Source organism: Mytilus californianus, unplaced genomic scaffold (assembly GCF_021869535.1).
Source record: "Mytilus californianus isolate M0D057914Y unplaced genomic scaffold, xbMytCali1.0.p SCAF_12, whole genome shotgun sequence".
NCBI classification, from domain to species: domain Eukaryota; kingdom Metazoa; phylum Mollusca; class Bivalvia; order Mytilida; family Mytilidae; genus Mytilus; species Mytilus californianus.
Window position 1 is genome coordinate 58,127,695 of NW_026262604.1, and position 24,315 is coordinate 58,152,009.

The 24,315-nt window shown below is 31.7% G+C and overlaps 1 protein-coding gene across 4 annotated transcripts; it reads left to right on the top strand.

Moving 5' to 3' along the window:
• The first annotated feature begins 5,401 nt into the window (after positions 1 to 5,401).
• Positions 5,402 to 20,540, top strand: LOC127722095 (uncharacterized). Of its 4 annotated transcripts, XM_052228940.1 has the most exons (6): positions 5,402 to 5,453; positions 6,184 to 6,296; positions 7,164 to 7,454; positions 8,366 to 8,481; positions 17,407 to 17,664; positions 19,015 to 20,540. In XM_052228940.1, the coding sequence occupies exons 3-6, from the start codon at positions 7,342 to 7,344 to the stop codon at positions 19,137 to 19,139; spliced, it is 612 nt and encodes a 203-aa protein (XP_052084900.1). In that variant the 5' UTR covers positions 5,402 to 5,453; positions 6,184 to 6,296; positions 7,164 to 7,341; the 3' UTR covers positions 19,140 to 20,540. The 4 variants fall into 4 exon arrangements, with proteins under 4 accessions (XP_052084900.1, XP_052084901.1, XP_052084899.1 ...); XM_052228941.1 differs by lacking the exons at positions 7,164 to 7,454; positions 17,407 to 17,664 and adding an exon at positions 9,889 to 10,146; XM_052228939.1 differs by lacking the exons at positions 5,402 to 5,453; positions 6,184 to 6,296; positions 7,164 to 7,454; positions 8,366 to 8,481 and adding exons at positions 12,679 to 12,770; positions 15,443 to 15,667; positions 16,565 to 16,681.
• Positions 20,541 to 24,315: the final 3,775 nt, after the last annotated feature.

The window sequence follows — 24,315 nt, forward strand, 5'->3', positions numbered from 1 at the left end:
ACTACGTAACACCGACTCCTTACATGATATTTAAACCATCACGAAATACTGCCTCCATCTAGATAACATAATAAAAATTACGCAATACTAACTCCCTACATAACATTATAGCCACTACGTAACACTTACTCCCCCTGCATAACATTATAGCCACTACGTAGCACTTACTCCCCTACGTGCAATTATACCCACCGTGTAACATTTGTTCAACCCACAAAACATTATAGCCACTACGTTACACTTACTACACCTACATGACATTATAGCCCCTACGTAACACGTTTTTCACCTACATGACATTATAGCCACTACGTAACACTTACTCCACCTACATAACATTATAGCCAAATAAGTAACACTTAATCTCCATACATGACATTACAGCCACTACGAAACGATAACCCTAAATAACATTATAACCACTACGTAACACTTACTCCACCAAAATGACATTATAGCCACTACGTAACATTTACTCCACCTACATAACATTGTAGCCATTATATAACACTTACTCCACCTGCTGATATTACAGCCACTACGAAACCCCTTCTCCTCTACATGACATTACAGCCATTACGTAACACTTACTCCACCTACATAACATTATAGCAACTACATTACAATGACCCCTACATGACATTATAGCCACTACGTATTATTTACTCCACCTACATTACATTATAGCCACTACGTAACACTTACTCCACCTGCATAACATAACAGCCACTACGGAACAATTACTCCACCTACATAACATTGCAGCCATTATATAACACTTACTATACCTGCATAATATTACAGCCACTACGAAACACCTACTCCTCTACATGACATTACAGTCATTACGTAACACTTACTCCACCTACATAACATTATAGCAACTTCGTTACAATGACCCCTACATGACAGTATAGCCATTACGTAACACTCAATCTCCCTTCATGACATTATAGCCACTACGTAACACTTACGTCCTCTACATTACATTATCTGTTTCACAGATGATAGCGAATATGTTCCTAATGTCGTAACTACAATTCCGTCTTCTTTTCCCGAATGTGACCTACCGAACTAAACTTATTACCGGGTTTTTTATTAACATGAGCAACACAACGGGTGCCACATGTGGAGCAGGATCTGCTTACCCTTTCGGGGCGCCTGAGATCACCCCAGTTTTTGGTGGGGTTCGTGCTGCTCAGTCTTTAGTTTTCTATGTTGTGTTTTGTGTACTATTGTTTGTCTGTTGGTCTCTTTCTTTTTTAGCCATGGCGTTGACAGATTTTCGACTTATGAGTTTGAATGTCAATTTGGTATATTTTGCCTCTCTTTTATAGCCACTACGTAGCACTTACTCCAGCTACATAACATTAATGCTATTACATAACACTTACGCCCCTACATAACATATAAATCCGTGTTCTGTCTTTTCCGGCGAAATTACAGTCAACTTAACCAAGAAACTAACACTTAAAAAGTAATATTCTTTATTCTGGTGAAGCACAGAATATTCCAATGTAATGATCGTTGTACAATAAGTGTTTGTGATTGTGTGGTAGAAAGCTGAAATTAAATGAAATTACAATTACTAAATTACTTACATTTTAAAAGAATAAGTGTCAAAATTAGCATTCCATATAAAATTATGAATTTATGTTTCAATTTACTTTAATAGTCCATACGGTGATTATTCTGACATTTCTATACAAAGATATGAGTTATGTCCAGTAATTCCCTTCGCACTATAATTGTTTATAATTAGCAACGATTATGTCATATACTGCTTTCCATAGTTTTTATTTTCTAGCGGAGATCGGTTACGTTACTGCCATAACTATTCAAAGATTGTCAATCTCTGCAACAGAACAGATAACGTAAACAAACAAATCTTGGTCAATCAATAACGCATATGAATTACGTACAGTTATGAAAATAGTAATGATATAGATACGATAAATTGATTATTCTTTGTTCTTGTTTATGAAGTTCATTCACATATAATGTCATTAAAATTGTTCTGAAAGTAATACTGACGAATGTAATTTCTTGGAAAGGAAATATAAAATGTTTATACTGTGGCGGTATCAGAATTCCAGAATGTTTGTAAAAAATATAAGTGCGGAGACATCACCTCAACATAATGTAAACAGGAATAGTGTGGGGGTACTGTAAGGGTAACGCACGTGTGTGGTATGTACAAATACCAAAAAGTATAACAATGTAACCGCACAATCATAAAATGAATGTTCATATCCATTGTTCTTCAACTTCATGTTCACCGAATGATTTAGAGCGGGTGTATTATTAGTGAGAAAAACCCCACACAGTTCTACTTGCTTATTAGTTTAAAATCCAAACAACAGGAGTGTTACTCAATCACATAAATAAGCAATAAATAATGCTTACGTGTTACATTGACAAACCTCTTTTACTTTCTTTTGATTTTCCTAATTGCAAGACGTTTTACTTTTAAATGACCAATGAACAAAGAGTTGCACACTATAAACTAGTTCAGGGACTCTTGCAACGACTCTATGTGCACTCCATTTATATCCTTATTGCAAAGCAATTTTTACAGACCCTCTTTTCCTGTACGTTGCAGTTAAAATGTTCAGCCTTAAACCCGGTTTACCCACTTTGCACAACTACAAACTTGTTTCATTTTAAATTTGTTTACGTCACGAATATGCATTTCATAATTGCCAATGGACGATCAAAGAACATCCATTCAATTATTTTCTTATTCGTAGCCTCAAACGCAAATAAAGTATTTATAAATAAAAAATCAAACACATATGTATGGGAAACAGCTCGTCTAGACGAGTGCAGCAAAGTTTTATTTTTATTTTAACAAATACAAATGTCCTCAATTACTTCGCAAGCACACTAAGACCGCTGCAGCATACATGTCTTACAAACATATCTAAAAATAATAAAAAAAATAGATAGAACTCCTTCATATCACAAAACAATATTTACATACTGTTCTTTTAAGATCTTCAGAAAAAAACATATTGCGTTTACAATATCTAGAAATTAATACAAAAAGTTTTCATGGGGTGGGGGGTCATGGTCAATCTAAGAGAATGTATTTTTAATGTAATAAATGAAATTACAGAAATAAATGCAGATGAAATAGTAAAAGCTATTAGATTGCTCCGTAATGGTAAGAGTTCATCTGCTGATATGATCTCAAATGAAACGTTAAAAAATGTTGTACCTGTATTAATTAAACCACTTCATAAATTATTTAATTTTATTTTTACTAGTAAAAATTTTCCAAAGACCTGGAATGAAAGTTTTCTAGTTCTTCTCCACAAAAAGGGAAACAAATTTGACCCTGGAAATTATAGGGGCATATCCATCAGTTCCAACCTTGGCAAGCTGTTTAATAAAGTTATCTATAACAAACTTATGAACTTCATAAATAGTAAAAACTTAATCAGCAAAAATCAGATTGGTTTTAAAGAAAATAGTCGCACTGCTGATCACATATTTACACTAAAATCAGTAATTGATCATTATAAACAACAAAATAAAAAGGTTTTTGCAGCTTTTATCGATCTCAAAAAAGCCTTTGATACAGTTTTGCGAATAGGATTGTTTTATAAACTTTTGTTACACGATATTCCAAATATAATTTTTAGAATTGTTTATTCAATGTATACTGACTCAATATGCAGATCAAGTTTTCAAATGGACTCAGTTCAGCATTTTTATCTGAGCGAGGAGTAAAACAAGGAGATGTACTGAGCCCTGTACTTTTTAATTATTATATTATTGACCTCACTAATGATTTAATCAATCGTAATTCTGATCCCGTTGTAATTCGGGACTTTTCTTTAAATATTCTTCTTTATGCAGATGATATTGGTTTATTGTCTCGAAGTAAAAAAGGACTACAAAACAGTCTTAATGCTTTATATGATTATTGTGACTGTTGGAAACTACAAGTTAACACAGATAAGTCCAAAGTTATTGTATTTAATTCAAATGGTAAAACGTTTTTGGAAGAATTTACTTACAATGATTCTTGTATTGAAACTGTTAGTCATTACTCTTATTTAGGTATTGTAATAAAATGTAATGATAATTTCAATTTAGCCATTAATACTCTTATGGAAAAGGCAAGAAAAGCCTATTTAAAAATAAAGAAAACTGTTGGTCTGAATAATCCATGTAGACTACTTGAAAAACTGTTTGATACATTAATATCACCTATAATTATGTACTGTTGTGAAATTTGGGGTGTTTACTCATCCCTAAGGGACTCTGGACCCTTTGAAAAACTACACATTAAATTTTTCAAAGAAGCACTTGCAAGGCTTGAAATGATGCTTGTCGTGCTGAGGTTGGTCGAATTCCACTCAAAAATAAAATTGTATTTTCAAGCATAAATGTTTTAGAGCATATACTTTCATCAGAAAATACACTAAATTCTTGTAAATAAAATTGTCTGTGCAACAAGGTTGTCAAACCCCTGGATAAAAAAAACTAAATGCACTTTACAAAAATTAGGATATTCATATCTTGTAGAAAAAAGTTGTTTAAAAAAACAGCACTTGGGACAAGTAAAACAAAGAATTTATGATCAGTGCTTGCAAAATCAAAATGCAAACATACAGGAATCTTCTAAACTCAGTTTCTTTCGTCGAGTCTACAAAATGGGTCAAAGACCATCATATGTTGATTCACTAAACAATGTAAATGATAGAGCAGCAATATGCAAAATACGCATAAGTGCAAATTCTTTAATGATTTAAAGGGGAAGACATCTTAACATTCCTAGAGAGGAAAGATACTGTCCTGTCTGTAAAAGTGGGGAAATTGAGGATGAACAACATTTCTTATTACAATGTAATAGATTTACCTCAAAACGAGAAATATTAGAAAATAAAATAAATGTTATATTTAAAATACAGCGTAACATTACCACTGATGATAAGATATCTCTATTGGTTAACAATACCTCAGCATTATTACCTAGACTGTCTTCCTCTTTCATATCAGAGTGTCTAAATATAAGAAATAGTGAACTAATATGAAACACCAATATGTTAGCATGTAACTTTTCATTCTACCATGTTAATTAATATAATTATATGTATGCAATAGGTCTTAACCATTTATTGTTAATGAGTTTGTGCAAATAAAATATTGGTATTGTATTTGTATTTTGTAAACTTTTACCGCGAATGACCAGTCCGTGCTATCATATAAAGAAACTTTAAACTCCTAACTTTGTTAAGGTGACTTATTGTTATGCTACAATAATTTAAATATTATTTTAAACATGAATACATGTTCCCAATATAACAACAAACCCCTGTGCTATTGATAGTTAATAAATACATTTATGTCCTGTAAAGTCTACCATATTATCTATCATCAAAATACACAAAGAACGAACTCATGTACACAAAGAACTGTCATGGATCATGTGGATGTTGTATGTAAGCTAACTGTCCGCAATATAGGTTAACACATATAATATACACAGTGGGCGTGGTTCCGGGTCTGAAAAAGTGGTTGGGAGTTCGTAACTGTCTTATGTTGTATAACAACAATTGACGATTTTAAGGAACACAAACTATATATTTATCAAAAAAGGGGACAAGGCGTTCTTCTTCTCATTAATTTTGGTTTAACAAAATAAGTGTAAATTCCTGAATAAAACACTACATTATTTAAAGCTATAATTTTGCATTAATCATAAAATCATTTTGTATTAAAATGAGATAAATTCAATCGGGCTAACGCCCTCATCAGTGCATTCAACTTAAAATATTTAATTGGATAATGCACTACACAATAAGTTACAAATTATCTTATTTGACTATTCATATGACTATCTATAATAATCATGTAACAATATTATGTGTTTTAGTCAATTGAAGCAAAAGCTGATATTAAGTTTTGTAAATGTTGATTAATTGCAGATTTTTGGCATTGCAGAACTAAGTGATATGAGTGGCTGTTCGTGATAAAATAGCGATGGTTCCATCTAGATACTTATCGAAAGCAAATATGATCATATAACAAATTCGTTCAGAAGTTAAATTCTCTCTATATATAAATAATATCATGCTCCATCTAGCATGGTTCTATTGAAAAGCAAAATTGTAAGGAAGGCTAAATTATACTATTTTCATGATTCTCTAATATCTTAGCTGATCATTACAGAAAGTGGTTATGTTTTGGATAGCCCAGTTCTGAAATTAAGTATAAGTTAAAGTACAGACTGCAAAATAAGTCGGGAAGATATATATCACCATATGGTGGATGGCCAGAAATGGGTAAAGTATATAATTTACACATACATTTCAGGTATTAAATCTTCAGTATAAACACAAGAAATAATCCGGCCAATTCAAGAATATTAAATTCTATTTAGATAAAATGAATTCATACTTACAACATAACTTGCTCTTCACGTTTGCATGATCGGGTGCGTTAAGTTTTGAAAAAAAATGATACATGTCGGCTGTATGGTGTAAAAACAGAAATGTATCCCAAAAGTTTCCTTAGTTCAGTGAATTTTGTTTCTATTTCTTTATTCTTCGTGTACAGTAATTGAACATATTTCATTTTAGTTCAGCCCATTTTTTGCTCATTTCTATTTTAATAGTCTGTCATATTATATACCATGTATATTAAGTTGTATAATACATTGATAAGTAAATTTTTTTATGAAAAACGTGAATTCACGTATCGTCTGTTCCAAGAACACATGTTTGTGTTTGTATTTTAACAAGATATTTATTTTTATTATTTATCATAATCACAACCATCAATGATTCTTGGAACATCAAATAAAACTTCCTGAGTTATTTTTTTCAATAGTTACATTTTTATGTAGCTATAATTCAAATCGTAATTCATGTGATAAAATTGGCAAATATGTAGACAAATCGTTCTTTTCAACTGAAACCAAAAAGATAATATGCAATTATCATGACATAAATCTAAAATATAAGTTAAGTCATTTACTATTATTTTCCATGATATACTTCCATTTTAAAGCAAATAGGGCAACCTGAAATACTCCAACAGTCTTCCCAGTGAAGAGCTCCTTACATATGTGTACATAATTATAATGCGCATGTCTAAAATTAAACCCTCGGTGAGTAACATAACAGTTCATTTCTAACTCAACATTTCAGAAGCATCCAAAGAAGAGAATCATCACGGAAAAAGTCAAACATATATATTTGGCAATAAATATAATCGTGGACTGGACGCAATTGAGAAAAATGACGATGATATAAACAAAACATCTGATTGGGTTTCACCAAAAACCAACGAGCAAAACTCATGTTGTTCTTGTATTAAAAAACGAAGATGGAACTTTTTGATAGTTTTCCTCGCAATTTCATTCAGTTCATTTCTAGTATCCATAGGCTTGGTGATATACCTTATGCTTCAATTTCAAGATTTGAGTTTAGAGCTTGCAGGTTTGTTCATTTACAGATTATTATACTAATATGAGTTATTCGGATTTTTTTTTTTATAAGCAACCAATATATACTTAAAAAGTAAAATACATGTAACAAAAATATCGAAGTCCAAAGAACACTCGAAACGGAACGTCCCTTAACAAATAGCAAAATCACAAGCTCAGATACATCAAACGAATAGAAATTTACTGTCATATTCCTAATTTGGTACAGCCGCAATGATTTCCTTATTCAGAAAATGGTGGATTAAACCAGGTTTTAAAGCTAACTATAAACCTCTGAACACAGTCACATGAATTTCATTATATTGACAATAATGTGTGAGCAGAACAAACAGACATAATACTAAAGGTAAACATGTCAAAAATTGTGGTACAACCGTCACCATTATAATACTGATCATTACAAAGCAAACAACTATGTCAGCAAAGAAAAACAAAATGGCTTCTAAACATTCTATAGACAAAGCACCTAAGCAGACATGAAAGATAAGAATACAAAAATGACCCTAGCACAATAACACAAAGGCTGGATGTACATGTACCGAGCCACGCCAAAAAGGATAATATGAAAAATGGACTAAACAGTGAAGGTTAAAAATATACAAAGACAAATAAAAAGAACAATATAATACGTAATCAAATGAAAAACAACATCAGTACCTAGAATCTATACTTCAAGACCATCATGTATTATTTGTGAAATTGATATTGAATATTTATCAACAAGGTCTTGGTATCTTCCGATGAGCTTTTAAAGAATCAGTTGCAGCTTTTATAAGTTTTAAAGTGTAATGATAATGAAGAAACTAGAAAGCAAATTTGCAGAAAAGCAAGTACTTTTCTAATCAATCATAGTTTGTTTTATTGAAAATGCTTTACTTTTACTTTCTTTTTACCATTTTACAGCATTGAGGAACAATTCCTTGCACAACAGATTTCAGATAAAAAATCTGAAGAGGAAGTTGAAAGTTTATTTGTTGGACATGAAAAACATAGTGAAAACATCAACAACATGAGCATCAGTAAGTTTTACATGTTTTTGATGGGAGGTCACAATTTCTCTTTTTTGGGGCGAGGGGTGATCATACTTTTGATATACAAGTGTGATTTCCTGATAATTGCAAATGTAACGTAAATATTAGTAACGTAAAAGTTTGTTACGTTTAAATTTGCAGGATTTATTTTACACCTTTTATTTAAGCGTAAATCACTTGATATAATGTGGTCAAACCCTTTGCACTCAAATATCTTTTTTTCTAGTGAAAGATACGAGTAGTTAATTGCACAAAACTAAAGACTTTGAAACTTGGTATTTTATTGCTTCTTTGCAAAGTGTGTTCATTTATGTATAAAAGAGCAAAAAGGTAAAAAATGTTTTAGGATTAAATATATAGAAGGAACATGTCACAAGCTAGACGTTAAACAACCATTGGTTTTTCAACTGATGTAGCTTGATAATTTGCGCATTCAATTTGATATGCTGATTCACGCTAAGGATGTTCGCTACACTGTTTCAAATTACAAGCTATTCAAACGACTGTTATAAAATGAAAGTATATCAATAAAGAAACTAAAAAAGCAGATACAAATTGAAGGGTCCGTGTGCTTGTAGGAGATATAAACCATTAAACATATGACGGGAAATAATACTATCTATATTTTTTATACATTTAAACATTGGCTCCTTTATTCTTCAAAAACGGTGATAGAATAACACGAATTTTACAACATTCTCAGAGATGACAGTTTAAGCTTATCAAATTATAGAAAGAAGAGTAGGGGTTATTGGGCAAATTTTTGTATGGTACTACATGGATAAAACCCGAGGACTCTAAATATCTGGCACACATTAAAAAATAACTTCTTCGTGTCTGGTTGAACCGCCTCGTGTGCTGGAGATCACAGGTACGAAACCAGCCCCAACGAACCAGTCTTAAAAAATTGGTATGCTGCTTCTAAGCACGCGACATTAAAGAGTACAGAGCAAAGAGATGTCTGAAAAATGTGTTGCTTATTTGGTGCTGGTCTTTAACATTAAGTTACAGTGCCTTCCTGAAACAAAAGTTGTCTGTATTTCTTCTTCAATTTTTGGTATTAGAACAACCGTTATGTAAGTCCTTAGTCAGGAACATTAATCTTATCTTCTTTATTTTACATTGTTGTTTCTTTAGCTTTACTTGATTTTGTTTACTTGATAAGCTTACATTTTTTTCAATTTATAAACGAATTTTGGTGAAATCTGATGAATGAACAAGTATTTGATTTATAATATTTTAAATCACACTTAAAAAACGTCCTACAATTTCACAAAAATGTAAAACATTTTCCGCTTGTGCAGTTTGCAACGAACATACGCGTACAAAGTAAAACATTAAATAACACTTGATATCTTGAAGCTTACGTCCAAATTAATTTATTTCTATTTATAGTGTTAAAGAATTATACAGTTATGTTCAATCAAAGTATTGGAAACTTTAAAGTGGATGTCAATGACTTAACAAAACTGTATGAAAATCAGGTCAAAATACAGAGAGATATACAAACACTGATAGAGACTAATAATAGAAATAACAGTATGAAGATGGGGAAACTTGACACAAAAGATATCGTGATCCAAAAACAAATTGATGAAATAGTACGGACACAAAACTCGTTTCAACAGAAGCTGTCAGACATTTTAATGGCAGGTTTGAAGAGATTCTTTGGATACTTTATTTCTATTCTTAACATTTCTTCCTTTACATGTTAAACTGATTTCGACTGTTCTTATGTCGGAATATATGTTTGCTATTTTGAAGTTTAAACAGTAGAGATAAGTTGCCAACGATCACATATAAAACTTTCATAATATTCAGGAACTTGTGATCTATACTGTTTAAATTTATGAGAAAAAAAAAGGTTGCAACTGGTTCCTCCGTGTATCTTAACATTATGTTAACAGTGCAAGATTTAAGATGCGAGAATATTTAAAAGATCTGTCATGTTAAACAAGTCACATGATAATGAACTGGACTTAATTCACGAACCACTTTTAATTGACTTTGTTTTTACTGTCTTTATATCCTATATCTACTTTACATTCAACATTGTCTACTGCGGTGTGTCTTACGTGCCGTTGTCTTATTGATATAGAATTGAGATAGGAAACGGGGATTGTGCCGTAAACTAGACAACAACCCGACCAAAAAGCTGAAGAGCCAGAGGCTCAACCCTCACAATATACCTCTTGTCAATGTGGAATTAACAAATACACAGCAACACGCACAATAAAACTGAGTTTTAAGGAAGTCCCATGCAGTCCGATGTTAAAATAGGTATCAGATGAAAATAAGCAAAATGACAATGATCAACATAAGTTAACAAAGGGCAAATAGCGGTTACTGACATGCCAGCTTCAGACCTCAATGAAACTGACCAAAAGACCACGTCTTCATCATATGAAGGTCAGGCACAATCCCTCCTGTTAGTGGTTTACAATCATGCCCTCAAAAATCATACGAGAAGAACATCTATTCCAGAATATCTGTAAATTTTCACACTTGTTGTCCTCGACTTTCGTATCGTTTTTCTGATTAAAGTAAAAAAGACAGAAGATACCAAAGGGTACCAGTCAAAAGTCGAAGAAAACTAACAACGCCATTCAAAAGAACGAAATAAAATGATATTTTGCTATTTCAGAGTACACATTGTAAATACATGTACATCTATGCATAAATCAAAACATTGTCCTATTAATAAATGAAAAACAGATTGTTTTTCAACTGTGAAATTAAACTGCACAAAAAGTCCTATTTTTTAAATTATTTATCTATTTCAGGATCCAATGAAGAGATAAGTAAACAGAAAACAAACCAGAGTCAATGGATCTGTTCCACGTCAGGAATACACATATTGTTATTTTCTATATTTCTTTTTATTATCCTTTGCATGTGAGCGAATAGATTGATATATATTTTTTCTTCTTCATTAATAAAATTACTGCAATAAAAAGTGAAATGTTAAGCTGTGATCAATTATCACCAACAACTTCTTAAACAAATCAATTTCTTAGAAGTGGAGAAAGTGAAACATTATATCTATTCCCATCATGACTTTAAATTTTAATTGAGTGCTTATAGAATTTAAAAAAAATATAACACAAAGGAAGACATAAATTCTACAAAAAGACGTATGCTTCAATGTTTCTTAATTTTTAAGACTGTTTTGCATGACCAATTGTGGGTGTTGACTTTACGTATCACAGTTCTGTTGTGTTCCGACTTCTAATTGCCAAATAATTGTACTTGTTGGAAAGTTTGATTTAAATTGCCTTTTGTTCGGGATACCCCATAGTATCGATGGTTACACTTGCTGTCTTGCATCGGATGTTTCAATTAATTTGTTCAAATCAGTACACTAATGCATTTTTATTTATTGTTTGAAATTTAATTTCATTTTAACAGCCAGGAACAACTTCAAATCAAAGTTTTGCTGGCCGCAAAAATATTTAGTAGACTCGTGCTTCAGATAGGTTGATAACAGCGAACACTGTAACAATGGTTTATATTGTAATTGGGTTTTAGAGACTAATCTGTTTATCTCTGACGTCATGCAAATTATTTACATTATGCGAAAAATAATTAATTATAATATCACCTTGTATTTAAATGAAATTAATGTAATCGGGGTTACGCCCTATAGCTCGTTGGTGTATTCAACTTGGTATATTAAATTGAACAAAGAATACACAATGATGATGATTATTGATTTCAAGTGTAAAACATAATGTAACTTTCACCCAAGTTACGAATTATCTATTGTGACATATTTGTATAAATATTATTTATGGTCATAAATGCTCTTCACATTTGTACTGGTTTGGCTTTCTAACTATTTTGATCTGAGCGTCACTGATGAGTCTTATGTAGACGAAACGCGCGTCTGGCGTATCAAATTATCAGCCTGGTATCTTTGATAACTAATTATAATGCTCATGTATCAATATTGTGTGTTTTAGTCAATGCAAAATTAGACATTAAGCTGTTAAAACTTAATTGATTCAAATAAGTAAAGAATTGATGAGTGATTTAACTATTATCATTAAAGAAATTCATAATTTGAAATTAATTGTAATACTTCCCTATTTATATAAACAATATCATGCTCAATCTATGGTGTTCTATTTAATAACAAGGAAGGAAATTTGTTATTTTCATGTTTCTTCAATATCTTATATTTGGAAAGCCTATTTCTGAATTGAAGTATACTTTTAGTACAGACTGCAAAATTAATCGGAAAGACATATCATCAAATTGCAGAAGGCCAGATATGGGTATAGTATTTGATTTACACATACATTTTAAGAGTTAAATCTTTATCATAAACACAAGAAATTTAAATCACACCGTACAACCGACACTAAACATTTTGTTTGAAAACCGACGGACTCGAATATGCATGGTAGTAGTTATATAGTATGTCTAGGACAAGATTTATTTTACCAAATTTTGTAATAAAACTTAAAACAAAAATCCGGTCAATTTAAGAACATTAAATTTGGTTAACTTATAGTTAGGATTGATGTCATGATAATCTATAATATCCTGTTGGTTTCAGTACAAAAGAACGAAATTGTGTACAAGGGTTGCCATTTTTATTATGTCACATGCATTACGGTTTGAATGCTAAGTTAGTACTAAACATGTAACTTTTAAAAATCTTTTTTGTCATGAATTTTAAATATGAAATATTGAATTTTGTTAAAATTAGAGGCTCTGAGGAGTCTGTGTCGCTCACCTGTCTCTACTTTGGTTTAAGAAATTATGTAAAAATAGATAAAAATCATAACAGATACTCAAAAAGGGTCCCATGTTAAATTAAGTCCCCTGCTGGCGGCTATCTTGGATGTTGGCTTCAAAGTAACATCACTTGGTCAGCACCACATAAGGATCATTCATGTCATGTTTTGTTTAATTCCATTCAGTGGTTCTCTAAAAGAAGACATTTGTTTGTTTTTCCCACAGGGTCCTTTGTTAAACGAAGCCCCCTGCTGGCGGCTATCTTTGATGATAGATCGGCTTCAAAGTAACAACACTTGGTCAGTACCTCATAAGGAACATTAGGGCCATGTTTGGGTATAATCCATTCAGTGGTTCTCTAAAAGAAGACATTTGTTTCCCTTAGAATCCTATGTTAAAGGGGGCTCGAGTGTATAAATCGATTTTTTTTTAAATATAGGATTTCGCTGTTTTTTTCTATAAATAAACTTTATCATATACTTAATAGAAAACTAAAATAAAACAAATGGGGTCATCGTTCATTTAAGCTCACAATCTGCTTTCGAAAGAAGCATGCTTTTTTGTTAAGGTACTTTTTTTTAAAAAAAAGTAGTCACAAAAATACTGAACTCCGACGAAAATTAAAAACGGAAAGTCCCTAATCAAATGGCAAAATCAAAAGATAAAACACATCAAACGAATGGACAACGACTGTCATATTCATGACTTGATACAGGCATTTTCTTATGTAGAAAATGGTGGATTAAATTAAATTAAATCGAAATAATAGGAGAAATAGAGGTAATATCGAAATGAAAAAAGAACTAAATTACAGAAATCATTTAAAGTTTACAATTGTTTAGTGTAAGTACAGATTATTAGAAAAAAATAATAAAAAATATAGGTCACCGATGAGTTGAAAAAGATATTTCAATTTTCATGCAAAAAAATAGCATTTTTGCCCCAAAGGTAGATAATTTGGAGCTTTTTCAATGATATAAACATTTTAAAAGTCATCTAGGGCCAAAACGAATAGATTTTGTTTGGTTGGTTTTTGTACCATATCATAAAGTAACAACTTAAAGTGTAATAAATAGAAATTGTAATGAAAAAAAATGTTTAAAATTTTGCTGAAATTGTTGTACCCTCGAGCCTCCTTAAACGAAGTCCTCTTCGGACCAGGTAAGCTAAAACAATAAAGTCATAGTTAATTCATTACATGATCGTGTGCGTTAGGTTTTGAAAAAAAGATAAATGTCGGTTGTATGATGTTAAAATAGAACTGTGTCCCCCAATTTTACTGAGTACAATGATTGTTGTTTCTATTTCTTTGTTTTTCATTCACGAACAGTGCACACATTTAATGTTAGTTCAACCCATTTCATGCTCATTTCTATTATATGCGACTGTCATACAAGTAAGAGGTTTAGCTAGCTATAAAACCAGGTTTAAGCCACATTTTTTTCTTAACATGTTCTTTACCAAGTCTGAAAAATGTCAGTTGTTATCAAATAGTCCGTTTCTATTGTGTTTTTGTTTTTGTAGCAGTTCAGTGTTTCTGACGTTCCATTGTTTTCCTGTTATAGTTGACGTGTTCCCTTGGTTTTGGTTTGTGACCCGAATTTGTTTTCGCTCAATCGATTTATGACTATTGAACAGCTGTATACTACTGGTGCCTTTAGTTAGCACTCCGTCATATTATTTTCTAATTGCATGATTTATAAGTAATAAATACAGAAAATTGTGAATTCACGTATCTGGTCCAAGAACAATTATCTTATATTTTAACAAAACTATTTTTATTGTCATTTATCATAAATCATAACTATTCTCGGTTCTTGGAAAATAAGTATAACATTTCTGAATTTTTTTTTAATTGTTACATTTTTAAGTACTAAGTCAGAAGCTAGCATTCAAACAATAATTCATGTGATAAAAATGGTCAAAAATGTACACAATTTTGATCTTTTTAACTGAACTAAAAAGAAAATATGGATTATAATGAAATAAAACTAAAATATAAGTTAAGTCATTTACAATTAATGTGCCATGATATACTTCCATCTAAATGTATATAAGGATGGTCATGGAATTAGGACAACCTGAAATACTCCAAGAGTCTTCCTAGTGAAGAGCGCCATATATAGGTGTACACAATTATAAACGGCATGTCTAAAATTAAACTCGGTGAATAACATGACAAATAATTTAAAACTAAACATTTCAGAAGTGGATTCAATTGAGGAACATGACAATGATATAGGCAACACATCTGATTGGGTCTCACCAAAAACCAAACAGAAAAACTCCTGTTGTTGTAGTAGAAAAATAAGATGGAAGTTAGTTATTGTTTTCTTCACCATATTAGCAAGTTCATGTCTAGTATCCATAGGCTTGGTCATATACCTTATGCTACAATTTCACGATTTGAGTGTAGATCTGGAGCATGCAGGTATGTTTCTTGAATAAATAAATATACATGTAATATAATATAATATTAACCATTTAGATAATTTTTGTATGCAAGCAATACTTAAAAAGTTAAACAACAAAAATACCGAACTCCAAAGAAAATTCAAAACGAAAAGTCCCATATCGAATGGCAAAATTAAAAGCTAATACACATCAAACGAATGGAAAACAACTGTCATATTCCTGACTTGGTACAGGCATTTCCTTCAGAAAATGCTGAATTAAACCTGGTTTTATAGATAGCTGAACCTCTCAGTTATATGGCAGTCGCATACAATTCCATTATATTGACAACAATTAATGTGTAAGCGAAAAAAACTGACATAAAAGGTAAAAATGTAAAACAAAAATTGGGGTACGGCAGTATACATTGTGTTATAAACTTCAACACTATAAAAACGAACAACTATGCCAACAATGAAAAACAAAATGGCATGTGGGCGCTCTCTAGACAAAGCAAATAAGCAAAAGTGAAATTAAAGAGAAGAATACTAAAAAAAATGACCATACCACAATAACACAATGGCGGTATGTATAAATACAGAGCCACGCCAAAAGGATATTACCAAAAATGGACTAAACAGTAAAGGTTAAAAATATACAAAGACAAATAAACAGAACATTTTACCACGTTATTAAGATGACAAACAAGTCAGTTCATAGAATAATTATGTAGTTAAAAGGCCATCATGTATTATCTGTGAAGCTGATACGGAATATTTATCATCAAGTTGATATAGGAAGATGTGGTATGAGTGCCAATTAGACAATATCTTCCGCAAGACCTTGTTGATAAATATTCCGTATCAGCTTCACAGATAATAAATAATGGCATTGGAAACGCTTATACTTTTACTTTCGTTTTACCATTTTACAGTATTGAGGAACAATTCCTTGCACAACAAATTTCAAATAAAAAAATCTGAAGAGGAAGTAGAAAGGTTATTTGTTGGACATGAAAATCATAGTAAAAACATCAACAACATGGGCATCAGTAAGTTTTGTACTTTGTTGATGGGCGGTAAAAATTGAAAAAAAAGGGTTGTGGTGTTAGTAGGGGTTATGCAATTTGATTGGTTGATTTTTGAGTTTGAGTTCGATAATTGTGCTAGAAACGTTTATGTCCGACAGGCCGGAACTGAGTACATGGTAAAAACAGGTGTATATTATACCAGTCACGTGTGACTGTATGTTGCCATCTGTAGACGACATTATATAAACTTGAGAATAGAAACGGAACATTTGTCAAAGAGACAACAAATCGACCAACAATAACAGATCAAGGCCATCGATGGGGCTTCAACACAGAGAAATAAAATCTCTAACCGGGAAGCAGGCATCAGCTGCCCCCTAACTAAAAATGTCTACTAGATCAGAGAAACTCCGAAACATAAAGATAAAACAAAATTAAAAAAACATACAAGACCAAGAAAGGCCAAACGTTCCTGACTTTGGCCAGGCGATAAAAAGGCATGTCGTCTTTATTCTGTCTTTATGACAAATGATCCAATAGTTCCTTTTTGTAATAATCGATCACTCTAAAAGTATCAAATAACAATGAAGGTGCATTTTAAGAAAATTCATCAATTAAAAAAAAAATTGTAAAACAATACATTCCGCTTGTGCAGTTTACAACAAACATAAGGGTAAAAAGTTGAAAAAGAAATAAAACTTGAAATATTGAACAATACGTTATAATTATTTTATTTCTATTTATAGTGTTAAAGAATTATACAGTTATGTTCAATCAAAGAATTGGAAACCTTAAAGTGGATGTCAATAACTTAACAAAACTGTATGAAAATCAGGTCAAAATACAGAGAGATATACAGACAATGATAGAGACTAATAATAGAAATAACAGTATGAAGATGGGGAAACTTGACACAAAAGATATCGTGATCCAAAAACAAATTGATGAAATAGTACGGACACAAAACTCTTTTCAACAGAAGCTGTTAGACATTCTAACGGCAGGTATAAAGACAACCATAGGATACTTTATATCTATTCTTAAAATTTCTTCCTTTACATTTTAAGGGAACGACCATTAAACTTCAAGGGGGAAGGGGTGTTTATGATTTTCTCTTAAAAAAAATTCTGATCCCCAATTTGATGAAAAAAAAACATCGTGGTCAAGCAGATGACAAAAAAAATAATATAAAGATCCAGATTTCACCCCATACCTTATAGTGTTAAATTTTGAAAAAAAAATAATTTGATTGATAGCGTCAAAAAAAATGTTCGCGTTTTGTGCGAAAAAAAAATCTGACTGAGACAAAAAACCATACCCCCCCCCCCCCCTTTTTGAAGGTAAATGGTTGCTACCTAAAATGATTGAAAAATTAATTTCAACGGTTCTGTTGGAAATTTTTTTTTCAATTTTATACAGTAGAGTTCAGTTGCCAACAATCACACATAAAACTTTCATAATTTTCAGGAACTGGTGATCTAAGCTGTTTGTGAAGAAAGGAGGTTGCAACTGGTTCCTCCGTGTCTTTTTACGTTATTTTAAAAGTTCAAGATTAAAGATGCAAGAATATTTAAAAGACTTGTTATGTTCAGCAAGTCACATGCTAATGAATTCGTCCTATTTCACGAACCACTTTTAATTGACTTTTTTCATTACTGTTTTTATATTATATATCTACTTTAAATTCAACAATATCTGGCTGCGTCGTGTCTTAAGTGTCGTTGCCTTATTGATATAGAATTGAGAATGGAAACGGGGATTGTGTAAAAGAGACAACAACCCGACCAAAGAACAAAAGATCCCGAGGCTCAACCATTCCCTATACATTGTACCTCTTTCCAATGTGGAATAAACAAATACACAGCAATACGCGCAGTAAAACTCCGTTTTAAAGAAGTCCCAGTCCGATGTTAGAATAGGTAACAGAAGAAACGAAGCAAAACTGTGTTATATGAGAAGAACATTAAGTCCAGCATACCTGTACATTTTCACACTTGTTTGTACTCGACTTTCTTATATATATATTTTATTTTAAACCCCTTTTGGTAACACAACTTCCCGTGATTTGCATTCAAATATAACGGCGTGTTTCGGGTTAAAGTAAAAAGAGACAGAATATACCAAAGGGTACACCAAAAGTCAAAAGTCGAAGAAAACTAACACCACCATTCAAAAGAACGAAATACGACGATATTTTGCTATTTCAGAGTACACATTGTAAATACATGTATGCATAAATCGAATAAATAAATTGCATTTATAAGACATTGCCTAATTATAAATAAATAGCACCTTGTTTGCTCAAACGTTAAATAAATACTGCACATATTGTATTTATTATTTATTTATTTCAGGATCCAATGCAGAGATACGTAATCAGAAAACAAACGATAGTCAACGGATCTGTCATACGTCAGGAATACATACATTGTTATTTTTTATATTTCTGTTTATTATCCATTGTGAGCCAGTTATTTGATATAAATTTTAATACTTTATAATAAATAATGTTATTGCAATAAAAGGTAGTGCAATGTTGAACTGTGATCAAATTCCACCAACAACAACTTCTTAAACAAATCAGTTTCTTTGGGAGTATTTTGGAGAAGTTATAATAGATTTGAGTTGAGTGTTAATAGAAATAGGAATTCTTATAACACAAAGGCAAGACACAAATTCATTCTTCAGAAAGACATATGCTTCTCTGTGACCTTAATTTTTAGACTATTTTGCATGAACAAGTGCGGGATTTTGACTTGACGTATCACAGTTCTGTCGAATTCCGACTCCTCATGGCTAAATAATTGTACTTGTTGTTAAGTTTGATTTAAAAAAGCTTTTTGTTCTTTTATACCTCGAAGTTTCTATGATGACACTTGCTGTTGTTCTCACGAGTTTATTAGTCTTGCCTTGAACTTTTCAATCAATTTGCTCAAATGTATTTTTATTTATTGTATGAAATTTTGACCTCAAACTTAGGCAAAGTGTTTACATCTATTTTAAACACAAAGAAATTTTCTGATGAAATTGGGATTATTTTGGACTCACAATGTGGATTCCGCAAGGGATACTCTGTCCAAGATAACAAGTTTGTTTTACATTCTATTATTACATTATAATTATCTGCCGGAAAGAAATTGTTCTCTGTATTTGTGGATTTTAAACGGACGTTTGATACCGTTTGAAGGGCCGGGCTTTTCCAAAAACTTGTAAAAAACAACATCAGAGGGAAAATGTTTACATTGATACAGAATGTGTACACAGATATTGAGTCTTGTGTTAAACTTAATAATTTGAAAACTGCATTTTTCCATGTGAAACGGGTGTTAGACAAGGAGGAAATTATTTCCATTTCTTTTTGCTTTGTATTTGAACGATTTAGAAGACTTTTTGAGTCAAAATTTAGGTCATGGTTTAGAATACTTAGATTCAGAATGTATACATAACATATGTATTTATTTGAAAATGTTCATTTTACTATATGCAGATGATACAGTTATCTTTGCGGATACTGTTGAAGATTTACAAATACTTTAAATATATTTCAACAATATTGTAATACATGGAAACATATGGTCAATGTCTCAAAGACAAAAATTGTAATTTTTGCAAAACGTAACTGTAATAAAAAAATTAAATTTAAACTATGTAATGATGAAATTGAGATTCAAGATTCATATACATAATTATCTTGGTTTGTTATTTAATAACAACGGTAATTTTTGTAAAGCCAGAAACAAATTAGCGGATGAAGATCAAAACGCTGTATACAGTTTGTACCAGAGAATTAATAATGAAAGTACTCCTTTAGATTTTCAGATAAAACTATTTGATTCGCTGGTAGCCCCTATTTTGACTTATTCCTCAGAAATTTGGGGATTTGAAATAAGATGAATGTTTAAAAGATACATTTACAGTTCTGCAAGAAAATTCTGGGGGTAAAGTCATCGACCGTAAATTTCGTGGTCTATGGTGAACTTGGCCGATTTCCTATCGAATTTAGTATCAAGATGAAAATGATTTGTTTCTGGTACAATCTTGTAACAAATGTTGATAAACTGTCTGGAAAACTCTACAAGCTGTTTTAATTTATTTTAAATGAAAGTAAATCTTTTAAGTGGGTCAATTATGTAAAATCTATTTTTGATGAAACTGGTAACAGTGAAATTTGGCATGTACAATGAAACGTTAATTTGAACTGAAAATTTACGTTAAACAAAGACTCCATGGCCAGTTCATACAAAAATGGTTTTCGGATATTGAATAATCATCAAGGGGGAAATTTTTTTCAAAATTCAAGACTGACTTCTGTATGGAACTCTATACATGTATCTAATTAGACTTCGAAAGTTCAATAAACTTCGCACTTGTAGCATAAAATTATCGATCGAAACGGGGAGATGGAATCAATTTCCAGAAATGGAAAGAAAATGTAAGCTTTGTAAGACTGGTCGTGGGGATGAGTGTCATTACATAGTGCTATGTAACAATGCTGATGTTATTGGATTAAGAAATGTATATATTCACTATTACTATAGTATCAACCCAAATATCAACAATCTTTATGAAATGTTGAAATATTGCAAATTAAATGTATTAACTAACCTTTCTATTTTCACCCAAAAAGTAGAGGAACAGCTGTTTCTCTCTAAATCATCACATATGTATATATGTATTACATTTTTTGTTACTATCCATTATCATTTGACTGTGTACATGAGTTCACGTGGTTATTTAAACTTTACAGATTGCATGGACTTTTTCCTTTTTGTCTAATTCATTCAAGTATACATTTATCTTTGTAAAAAAATATTTATACCGTTTAATATTTGTATTCACTTCGGTTCTATGTTATGTGTAAATATATATGTAATTGTCGCTCCTGTTACGCAGGAAATCTGCGTCGGAGTGTATTTTGAATAAACAGTTGAAAAAGTTATATATTGTAATTGGGTTGGGACTAATCCTGACGTCAAACTATTTACAATATGCAAAAAAAAAAACAAAAAAAAAAAAAACAACAAACTATCTAAGAGTACAACTGCAAGTTAAAAAAAGTAAAGACAAAAAAAAATCAGAAAACACACAAAGTAAAATATTAAACATAATATGAATGGTAGTGTACTTTTTCGACCGTAAAGGTTTTTGTTAATGGATAAACCCAAGACTAAAACGATATAATTAAACCAAACCGGAGCGACGACTGGCTACTTTATACTCATCCATCAAGTTTTGGTTTATGCAATAGCATGGGTTATATGCAATGCAGACAAGTGCTATACTGAAACAATTCTTAATTGAATCAATCACGTGACACATCAAACTGTATGTCATAAAAAGAAGCTTTGAAAAAAATATATGAATATAGCATATAACTCGTGTAGACTGCCTCCTAAGGGTGGTTTTGGAAGAGAAATATGGTAATATAGGTCTTCTCCGACCGGCAACCAAACCCTTGCTAAAGTGGGGCGTCCGTTTGTCTGTGCGGGATATACACGTATATATGCAGCCACGTCCCGTCAGAATGGGGACATTAAATCCTGCGACAATTGTCGCTCTTTGCACGTTAAGAACCCTTGCAACAATTTACTCTTTGAGGGGTCGTTAGGTGGCATGTTGCAAGGGAATATGTATGTCCATATCAAATATACCCTCATTTTCCAGTGGCAGTTAAAATTTCATCAAGCTTTATCGCAGATGGCCCTTATAAAGACATACCTATTGTATTTATTGGTAATTTGTTCAAATCATGAACATATATAACAATAAGGAGATGTGGTATGATTGCCAATGAAACAACTATCCACCAAAGTTCAAATGAAGTTGATGTAAGCACTTATAGGCAACCGTACGGCCTTCAACAATGAGAAAAACCCATACCGTTTTGGTCGGCTATAAAAGGCCCCGACATGAAAAATATGAAACAATTCAATTGAGAAAACTAACGGCCTAATTTATAACAAATCAATTTACGAAAAACAAATATGACAGACATGAACCAACGACAACCACTGAACTACAGGCTCCTGACTTGGGACAGTCACATAAAGAATGTGGCGGGGATAAAAATGTTTGTAAGCGCTCAACCCTCCCCTAACCTGGGACAGTGGTGTAACAGTACAACATAAGAACAAACTATAAAAATTAGTTGAAAAAGCTTAACTCATCAGATGGATACAAATAGAAATACATCTAACAAAAACACAGAGTGGACTTGGACGGGTACTTGTACATCCCAAAAACGAAAAGACACTAAGTACAGATCTGAGAGTACTCGCAGTTACTGACAGCTAGTTCAAAGCCAATTACATCTAATGAAAAATAAATCATGTATCTAAGACTAAGATATCAATCAGTACACATCCAACATCCAATTGATTTAGTGTAAAGACGTCATTAACATTCAGAGAAAAACATGACCTTGTGCAATGCTTAACAAAATAAGTATCGACAGATTGTAGCACCGTGAAAGTACATATTGTAATATTTAGTATGGTTTTAATATAATGATAACAAAATCAATATTTATGCCAATAAAAACAATATTCAAAGATATAATTACACTGTTGTATAGGTAACCTTTTAGAATAAGTTTATTTCAGGATTGATAAGTTTACCCGGATCGAATCTATATTTCCGGGCTCGGTTTACAACATCACCGTAAAATTTAGGATGACGTGCAATTCCGTTTGAAATAAGTTTTCTACAGGTACAGCCAAACTAACAGACCAAAATTTTGTATCTATGAGAGAATTTAGTAAAGGTTTTAACTAATTGGTGGTAACGAAATCCCTGTCAAAGAGACAACAACCCGACCAATGAGCAGATAACAGCCGAAGGCCACCAATGGGTCTTCAATGGAGCGAGAAAATCCCGCACCCGGAGGTGGGCCTCAGCTGGCTCCTAAATAAAAATGTGTACTAGTTTACATAGTTTACATAGAATACATAGATTACGCTCATTAAAATCCAGCGAACGAGCTGGGATATATAAACACCGTAAGGAACATCCCCGTCCAAAAAGGGAAAATTAACAACAGGGAAAGAAAAATCATCCCTTATGTCGTAATTTTTTGTGTAGAGTTTCTGGTGTAATACTGAAATATCTAAATCTAGGAAATGACAGTTATTGCTGTTGATATTAGATTTATTTTTATTTTACCGTTGGGTAAATTTCAGCAGTATATTTAGAGAATTCTTGATTATTTAATGAAAAAATATCATCAAGATAACGGTAAGTGTTGTTGAATTTAGACGGTTCTTTACTGAGTTTGACCATACACTATGATTCATAACAGTAAAAGAACAAGTCTGCTATTAAAAGGGCACAATTAGTGCCCATATGAATATCTACAATCTGTCGATAAACTTTATTGCAGAAACGTACATAAATGTTGACAAGGAAAAAATTTAGTGTTTGGATCATCTCATCACACCTTCAGTAAGTATATCTAGCATATTTACCTTTCTCATTAGAGAAAAAGGATTTATATGAGTTACAGCAAAAAAAAATTGCAACCAGATTCATCAAACGACCATTTAGTTAGGTAGGAAAACTCTTGTTTGATAAGATTGTGTGGAAGTGTAGTATAAAGAGTGGAAAAGTCAAAACTGTCAACCGAATCAAAAGGACCATCAAAAGCACGTAATTTTTTT